Raw genomic sequence first — 9,228 nt, forward strand, 5'->3', positions numbered from 1 at the left:
CATATCAAACTTGCGGTACATGCATGGAGTACTAAATGTAGATAAAATTAAAAACTAATTGCACAGTTTTGTTGTACTTTGCGAGACGAATCTTTTGAGCCTAATTAGTCAATATTTGGACAATAATTCACAAATACAAACGAAACGCTACAGTGTGCTACAGTGCTGTAACAGTAATTTGGCACCTCCCAAATTCCCCAACTAAACACGGCCTTACAGGCAGCAGTAGTAACAGAGACATGAATTTGGAAGTATCAGAATTTCTCACCGAGTTTGTACGGCGTCTGGCACGACGGCCATCGCTTGAGCTCGCCTCCCAATACACGCCCTTCATCGTGCCTGCATCCGCTGCATCTAACAGGCCCTCGTCTCCGGCATCCTTCTCCTTCACCTCACGCCCTGGTGATGGATCCGCACGCCAATCGCACGCGTACTGCTCCGGAACAGCTGTCGCCGGAGCACTGGAGACCACTTCATCCTCATCCCTCCCTGCCCCAATACCGACCCCTTTCCCCGGGGAAGGAACGGCCGTCTCTATCCCCCGCTGCTTATCCTTCTCCCCCTGAGGCCCCGCCGCAATCGGCTGATCGTAGTTGACGACGACGCCCCCGATCTCGAGAACCAATTGCCCATCCACCAGGCGCGTGTGCTGCAGGAAAAGGTGGTAGTCCTCGTCGACGTCATGGAGAGAATCGTACCACGCGGGCCTCCCCTCCAAGGACGCCGACGAGTCCCTCTCCTCAGCGCCGCGGTTGGTGCTGAGGCGGCCCGGGGAGGGATCGGAGACGCACTCGCCGTCGGAGGAGCTGCCGAGCGGGGCCTCGTACTTGAGGACCGACGGCTGGGAGGCGCCGTTGGGCGGGAGTTCGAGGACGTACGAGTCGCCGTCGACGCGGATGTGGTCGAGGAAGTAGAGGTAGTCCGGGTCGACATCGCCGGCGGGGAGGTCGACGCGGGCGAGCGGGGCCGGGGAGCGGAGAGCTGGCATGGTGGGTGGCAATTGGCGAAGGGTTTAATGGGCTTTGACACTGCTCGGCGGTCTGGCCTCGTGGGAGAATTTGTAGAGCGGTTCACTCACTTGATTCCAGTGGAAGGAATGTGTTGATGGCACATCTTTTATAGCCAGGCTTCGTAAAACGTGTGGGCTCTCCTAGTTTCCGGCCCAAAATCAGCTACGGCAGACCGGAAGATTCTCCGGCCCGTGAAATTTCGTCGAGCTGACAACGAAGCCTCCTCCAATGGTTGAGCTTGTGCAAAGCTTGTCCACCTCGTATAAAACTTATATGAGATAGTAAAAAAGATTAACTCTCTAATAGTTTGCCCAATAACGCATTGCTTAAAGTATCTTGAGTTCCACAACATATTTTTTATCAATAAAGTGTGCATTTCATTTTTTCTCTATGAGCTCTTAAAGAAGAGATAGTACTCTCTCTCTTTCCCTTCTCTCTTCCGTTACTATAAGCAAACTGAATTGATATTACTGGAAGAAGCCTAAACCTAGTTCAGTGTTCTCTAAAAAACAAACTTGAAAAATCTCACTCTTAAAACCAATAGTAGTGCCAAGTCAATTTATCCTTTTCGACACAGTTACGACATGGCCATTTTCCGCATGCAACTTGTGTATATTGATTAAAAACGTTTTGGAACGTTTAGCACAAAATCGTTCAAATACATTTTGAAACTGATTGGTTATCTGAATTTGGCATGATCAAATTCACAGGATACAAAACTGCCTTGGTTTCCCGCATTGGTGGTTGGGCCATACCCGCAACATGCAAACAACCTGTATCAATATCACCCATTTCCACCAACCCCAGCCAGCTCTGTTGATCCATAGTGCATGGCTGGACATATCCACGAATCAATCATACTTCCTTCATCCTAAGTTGTATGTCGTTTTAGCTTTTTAAATTCATAAAATATTTGTATGCACCTAAATATATCTAGATGCATACAAATTCGAACTGAGTTTCATAAGCTACGGAATTAATGGACGAACCAAGCCCAACAAGGATAAGACAGTCCAAACCTTCAAACTAAAGTTGTCAAGATCCCGTTCTGAGCTAGCTCACGAGCAGAACGAAACGTGAACTACAAAATGGCAATAATATTTTTATTAGCTATAGAATTAATGGACGAACCAAGCTCGGTAAGCACCATCGTTCTAGAACGAGCTGGCTTAGATTTTGCGGGTTTGCTATATACGGTAACTTCCAAAAGCTCGTTTGTTTTTGGGCTTATGGTGTTTGAGATTCGTGTTGGGATCTCATAGCCGTTCGATCCGACTCTAGGTTCGCAGCTACCTCCGATGTAGCTGCCGTTGTACACCGCCTATGCCGTGCCCATTGTCTCTGCCACACTGCGCCCGCCGCCGGCTCTATCGCCGTCATGGGAGAAGAAGCAATGAATTTGTTTGCTTCAAAATATTGATCTAGGTCTTGGTAAGTGTTGAATCCATTTTTCTAAAATGATGAAATAGGCTGTGAAAATATTGAAATTAGTTTTTTTAAATGTTGATGTACCTTTTTGAAAAACGTTAAATCTATTGCTTCTAAATGTTAATCTATTCTAAAAAAATGTTGAATATAGCTTTTGAAATGTTAAATTTCTATATCTAATTTAGGTCTAATAATTTTAAAACCATAATACTTAACAGACTTTCACATGTTATACAGTTTCTCTCGGTTCCAAATTGTAGATCGTTTTAACTTTTCTAGGTTTGTAGGTATTATTATGCACTTAGACATATATAATAATATTTATGAATTAAAAAACTAAAACAACCTATAATTTATAAGGGAGGGAGTAGTAGTTTTTTTTTTATTTTCAGTATCTCGCTGGATTCATAGCAATGTTCCCTCACTTGTGACGTGTCAAACCATTCCGTGCGGAGAAAATCGCCGAACGACACCGTCAACGTCAAGAACGAGCCAACCGCGGTTTTCACCTCTCGACCCCCCGTTTCTTTCCCCTCTCTCGCTCACCAGTGACCTCCCGTTCCTCTCCTGGCGGCGCCGCCTCCCGCGCCTGAGTCCCACCCGCTCCCCGGCGCCGGAGCCTCCCGCTCCTGAGTCCACGCCGACCGTCCCACCCTCCGCCGCGGCGGGCTCCGCCGACCTCCTTACCCGCGCCAGGTACGTGCACCCGACGGCGTCCCGTCTTTATTTTTCCTCAATAGAAAAAAGCCCAATTATTGCCTCTTTCTTCCTCGCCACAGCTTCGTCAAAGACACGCAGAAAACAACAAGACGCGGGGGAAAGGCGAGAGGGGAGGCGACGCGGACGAGGCCCGATTCCGATCCCCAGTCCCCCGATTCGCGCGTCCGGATCAAACAGGTTCACCGATTCGCGCCCCGATCCTTCTTCCCCGCCTCATTTCCTCCCGATTGGCGCCCGTTTCTTGCAGTTCCGTGCACCGATTAGGGATCTCGGTAGGGTGTTCGGGGGGGTCAACGGAGGCAGGGTTTCCTTGGTGATTGTGTGGGATGGGTACGCGCGAATCCGCTGTGGGGGAAGAGAGGGGTGTGGGGGATTTTTGGAGTAGTGGCCGGATTCGAGCATTTCTTGTTGTCCATAGATACGTACCATTTTCCGTAGGTCTTTCTCCGTTCAGCGCAAGCCTTCTACGAAATTAGTAACATGGTGCAGCAGGACCGATTGCTAATTTGCTGTGAAGGAAACTAGCTTGTTGCAGTTTTGTTCCTGCTACAAGCCATTATCTGTTGCCCGTATCTGTACATACCTTGTAGGAACTGCGGTTTGGGTCAGGAATTAGAAACTGCCTATGAACCCATGGCTAGCAATCAGGGTAGCAAGAGCCTTCCCCATCGCGGTTGATTGCAGCCGAGGCAGGCAAAAAGTTCTGCACGGCCATTCTAAACTTGAGGACTCATGTTGCTCCTAAGTGGTTCCTTGCAGTATTTTATCCCATTTCAAGCTCTATTTAATGCCAATATTGCAGTTGCCATGATGGGGGAAAATAATCAAGTGTTGCAGATTTATAGTATTTGGTAGCTCCAAGCCAGCAAATTTCTTCTACGTATGCAAATCCTTTTGTTTACCTTGCTGTACACATAAAATGGCATTGGTAGACAGGAAAACTTCCTATATGAAAGAGCTCTATGTAGCAAGAGTTTATTACTATGGATGTCTGATAATAGATCATGATATTGTGTAGTTTGTTCTTATATATTTATCATAATTTCACTCTTTTTTTCTGTTGTTTAAAACTAACCAGCAATGGCATCATCTTCGGACCCATGGGTGAAAGAGTACAATGAAGCATCCAGGCTTGCTGATGACATCAGTTCCATGATTGCCGATAGAGGGTCTCTTCCACAATCAGGCCCAGAAATTATGCGGCATACTTCAGCCATCCGGAGAAAAATAACTATTCTTGGGACTAGGCTGGATAGCTTGGAGTCATTGCTGACCAGAATTCCTCCAAAGTCAATGTATGTTCTGTTGGTACTACTTCTGTAATTATGTGATACTGAAGATGGGTGGAGTGCTAGCAATGATGCCATGTTTCTTTTTCTCAAGTCTGATACTTAGCAATGACACATATATCTATTGAATATTAGAAAACTTGTTTATACCTTTGATCAGTTCTGTCAATTCCATGCTTGACATCTTTTTAGAATCAAAGTTTTAACAATGGTGCTATAAATGAAGGGTGATGATGTTAACAGTAGCTTACTACTCCCCCCGTCCCAAATTGTAGGTCATTTTGGCTTTTCTAGATTCATAGATATTATTATGCATGTAGACATAAGCTATATCTAAGTGCATAACAAAATCTATGAATCTAAAAAAGCCAAAACGACCTATAATTTGGGACAGAGGAAGTAGCTTATAATCTTTATATTATCCATTCACAACTTGTGCTTTAAATATGTGGTGGGAGACCAGATATGCAATTTGTACATGAATGATCGATCACTAAACTATGCCACAAATAAGTGAACCGATAAATATAACTGTTGAAGTGTTACATTTTGGGCATGAAGCTTGCTATGCAAGACACTACTAAAATTGAATTATTTGGCATATGCACTATGTACAATTGCACATTGCTATAGTATAGATCAATTATCACGGAAGAGAGTACCATATTGGTTATGTACATGAGTTTCCTGTTTATGAGGAAAACATGATCTTTTTACTCTGCTTATTCCTATGACAGTGTGGACAATATTTTTATAAATACAAGTTTTGTCTGTACATCGTGAGGGAGAATTCATTATAGGATATCCATGTCACTAAAGGATATTATTTCCTTAACAAAGAATTTCATAAATCAATGTCTAGACAGGCCTGATCAGAATTATGCGTACTATCAAAAGTTCCCACTTTAAATTTGTTTTTGACTTTTGCAGCACTGACAAGGAAATGCATAAGCGCCAAGACATGCTTTCAAATTTGAAGTCTAAAGCAAAACAAATGGCGACAAGTTTCAACATGTCGAACTTTGCTAACAGGTCCGCCACGTTTGCAATGATCTTTATAAGAATATCTTCTGTTATCTTTCTTTTTTCTTTTTGAACAAAATCCTGATACTTTATTTTATTCATTCTTCAGGCAAATATTATTATAATTTGTTGTTAGAAATAATATGTGAAATATGTGCCTTTTTATCCAATTTAGGGAGGATCTTCTTGGTCAGAGTAAAAAGGCAGACGATATGAGCAGAGTTGCTGGGTTAGATAACCAAGGAATTGTTGGCCTTCAGAGACAAATTATGAAAGGTATAACAAAGTTTTGGTTTACTGTGGTTAGTTCAATGGACTTCTAATAATGGCATATAATAAGCTGTTTGCATGGGAGTATGTAGCACTGATTTTTCTCACCATTTGCATTTCACATTGGTTGGTATATGTCTAGTTTTCTTGGAAATGACAGCTATTTGTGGGTTTAAGAACCATTTTATGGTGTCTTATTTATTTGACTGTTCAATCATAACATTTTGCAGAGCAAGATGAGGGCCTTGAGAAGCTGGAAGAGACAGTGCTGAGCACAAAACACATTGCATTAGCAGTCAATGAAGAACTTACCCTGCACACAAGATTGATAGTTAGTGCCGCCTGACAACCATTTTCATTTTTGTTTGTAACACCTGATGGTAACTTGTTTTCTTCTTGCTTGCAGGATGACCTTGAAGATCATGTTGATGTTACAAACTCGCGTCTTCAGGTTATCATTTATCCTTGATTTAAATAGTTACTATTGTTTTACCACTTGAATATTTGCTGCAATTTGATATTTAGTTTTCTCAAGTTTGCATGAATGGAACACTGACACAATTTCTCTCATTCAGCGCGTGCAAAAGAGGCTTGCAATTCTGAACAAGCGCACCAAAGGTGGCTGCTCATGCATGTGCCTGCTGTTGTCGGTCATTGCCATTGTGATCCTCGCGGTCATTGTTTGGCTTCTCGTCAAGTACCTGTAAAGAAAAGAAAGAAGCTGCCAGTTACCCCGCAGCTATCGCCTGAAATGGCCCTTCTGTGTTACCCGCAGCCTTCACTTGAAATATCCCGTGTGTGTTACTCGATTGAAATGTGCAGACTTTGAAAAATATATATATGGTGGTTTCAGTCTCTTCTTTCCTTTGTTCAGTTTGTGAGTGCAACGTTATGCAATATGTACATTACATCGAATGAGGTCCAGGCATGATCATCAATCTGTGTATGAGATCCTATGTGGCGTTTTTCAGTTTGCAATGAGAAGTGTGGATTCATTCCGTGTGGCTATAAGCGCTGTCTCCCAGTTTCCATCCTTACACCGACTTCATACAGGAATAAGTTACCTGATCGTTGTATTCTGCTGTAACCAAACAATGTTTGCAATCCAGATTATGGATGCTGCTGCCGTTCTCAGCCTGTCGTAAGGGGGAACAGCTAATCTAAAGTTTACAGTGCTTCATCTATGTTTAAAGACAGCGTGATGTAAGCGGAGACAGGGCTCACTGTATAATGCAAATTCTGTTGTTTCCTGGTCGGATCTGTTAACCTGATTTTGAATCTTTGATTTAGCACAGGCGCTCGCACTTTCAAATGAACTATTTGCAAATGTTGCCGTTTGACAATGAAGCGCTTATGGCGGCTTCGAGGTCTGCCCCCATTGATCTCAAAATGTATCCTTAATTCCTTATCGTGGTCGAGGACAAGATTTCCTTTTTACATCCTGCCACAGTTCGATGCTACGATCCCAAGACCTCTTTGCTCCATGTGAACGTCGGGTCACGCTTCAAGATTTCGATGGCACCACCGATCGCCCCATCAACTCCATCCGTGCAACGCAGCACAGTTCACGTTCAGGAATCAGGACAGCGCGAAGGATCCACCATGAACTGTCACTACTCGATGCCGCTACCCCCATCTCCTCCACTAGGAAGAAGATAACGTGCCTTGCGAGCAACAAGGCGTCAAAGGCCTACACGCCCGAGTGGGGAGGGGGAAAAGCTCGGCGGCCTTTTGGGGTGTCTTCTTTTGGCTTTGTTGCTGCATGTTTTTGGATGAGTGGATCATCACATTCACGCTCTCCCACCATCAACATGCGCACCACCACCCATCCGTTTCGATCGTTCTGGCCGGCGCTCTTGGGTTGGGTTGGGTCCCTGCCAGCGGATAGCGGCCGAGCTATTGCGCGACACATCAGAGAAACGGCGAGGATTGCGCTTGGTCACGGCGATCTCGAGCGCGAAAAGGGCCTTCCGGGTGTGACCGTGTTTACTGCACCTGCCTAGCAGCATGGGTCTTTTGCACTATCACCTCTGTTGGAGTCGTGTGTTTTAATTGTTGGTTCTGAGCGCTTCCCTGATCTGGGGTAGAGTGAATTCCTTGCTTTACGTCTGCCGTGGTCAGGTAATCGGTCGCATCCGGAGCAATTTTGTCCTGTTGGCGTGATGCCGTGAGTCCGTGATGAGGTTATGGTCGTCAATTCCGGGCAGATTACTTGCAGTAGACAGCAGTTATGCAGGGGTAATGCTTCCTAGCTATTCAGAGTTTCAGCCGATTAAACACTAAACGGGCATGTAACTAATCGTACTAAAGTACGTCAGCTTCAGAAGACTTCCTTGCATGATAACCTGAAACCATGGATTCATGGCAACTCTCGTGCTACTTGGTCGTTTCCCACTAGCACAGTAGCACTATATGATTACCAATTTATCTGCAAGTTTTTGGTCCTACATGTACTGTAACCATTTCTACACAGCTCAACCGTCGTCATTTCAGACTTCAAAGTACGCAAGCTTGTTGCGGCAATAGCCTGCAAGAACGAAGATCTTTTGGGCGGGCAGATCAGCGAGCAAAGCTGTTGCGGGTATACTTGGATGGTGACAAACCAAATTAGTAACGAAAACGAGTGCCCGCAACTCGGCAACTATAGATGTCCTGACGGGCCGCCTGGCACGTGACCGTTAAGGACATGAGAGCTATGGTAGGGAGGAAGTGGAGAGCTCTCTGTTTCACGTTGGAGATATGTCATAGGAAGAAGAACAGAAGAGCATCGTACATTGGTTCTCTGTTTCATGCTGGAGGATATGTCATAGGAAGAAGAAGAGATTTGCCATAGGAAGAAGAAGAGAAGGGCATCATACATTGCGATCCAACGCTGCTGCTTTAAGGCAATTGAGAGATATGGTCTCCCATGTAAATCGGGTAGAGAACAGTTCGCGTGCACCGGGCCGGGTGCATCCGTTGGATGCACAATCAACGTCCCGAGATGCACATCACTTTTGGACGGCGGGTCAGATTCGTGAAAAGAACGGGAGCTAAAATGAAGAAAAACGCATAACCCAGTACCTGCATCAGGAGCGTTGATTGTCAGGTGCATCACTTTTGGACGGCGGGTTAGATTCATAAAAAGAATGGGGGCTAAAATGAAAAAAAGCGTATAACCTAGTGCTTGCATCCAGGAGCGTTGATTGTGCATCCAACGGACGTGTGCACTCCAACTGTTCTCTAATCGGATAAATGGATAATATCGCTGTACCTATAGCAAATTGTCGCACCGCCTTTGATTTTGCTCTAGTTTCACCGTTCCTTTCACCATGTATTTGAAGATCAAATAGACCTTTTTATGGAGTAACATGATATCCTATTGTACAAATAGGTATTTTTTAAAAAATAATAATAATATAGAAACAAAGTGTATGCATGCATGCACATTCAGCCATGAATGAATATGCACACGTATATACACTACCCCACGAGCACCTTTTTATAAA

The 9,228-nt window shown here is 44.5% G+C and overlaps 2 protein-coding genes across 2 annotated transcripts in view; one reads left to right on the forward strand and one right to left on the reverse strand.

The window, feature by feature from the left end:
• LOC101778464 overlaps positions 1-1,071 on the reverse strand; it is a 5,095-nt gene extending 4,024 nt beyond the window's left edge. Inside the window, exon 1 of the mRNA XM_004976330.2 lies at positions 269-1,071. Coding sequence (XP_004976387.1) covers positions 269-988 — 720 coding nt within the window. The 5' untranslated portion in view covers positions 989-1,071. The remainder of the gene's footprint in view (positions 1-268) is intronic.
• Positions 1,072-2,939: 1,868 nt separating this feature from the next.
• LOC101778863 (syntaxin-52) lies at positions 2,940-6,748 on the forward strand. Its single transcript, XM_004976331.3, has 8 exons — positions 2,940-3,134; positions 3,218-3,335; positions 4,237-4,453; positions 5,378-5,479; positions 5,646-5,746; positions 5,971-6,071; positions 6,147-6,191; positions 6,316-6,748. The coding sequence occupies exons 3-8, from the start codon at positions 4,239-4,241 to the stop codon at positions 6,445-6,447; spliced, it is 696 nt and encodes a 231-aa protein (XP_004976388.1). The 5' UTR covers positions 2,940-3,134; positions 3,218-3,335; positions 4,237-4,238; the 3' UTR covers positions 6,448-6,748.
• The last annotated feature ends 2,480 nt before the right edge of the window (positions 6,749-9,228 follow it).

This window comes from Setaria italica, chromosome VII (genome assembly GCF_000263155.2).
Source record: "Setaria italica strain Yugu1 chromosome VII, Setaria_italica_v2.0, whole genome shotgun sequence".
Lineage (NCBI taxonomy): Eukaryota > Viridiplantae > Streptophyta > Magnoliopsida > Poales > Poaceae > Setaria > Setaria italica.

Excerpts from the sequence above, each read along its gene's own strand:
- LOC101778863 (XM_004976331.3), top strand. The coding sequence starts at position 4,239 with ATGGCATCATCTTCGGACCCATGGGTGAAAGAGTACAATGAAGCATCC. Across the intron at positions 5,480-5,645 it reads ATGTCGAACTTTGCTAACAG|GGAGGATCTTCTTGGTCAGA; the intron begins GTCCGCCACGTT and ends TATCCAATTTAG. Across the intron at positions 6,192-6,315 it reads TTACAAACTCGCGTCTTCAG|CGCGTGCAAAAGAGGCTTGC; the intron begins GTTATCATTTAT and ends TCTCTCATTCAG.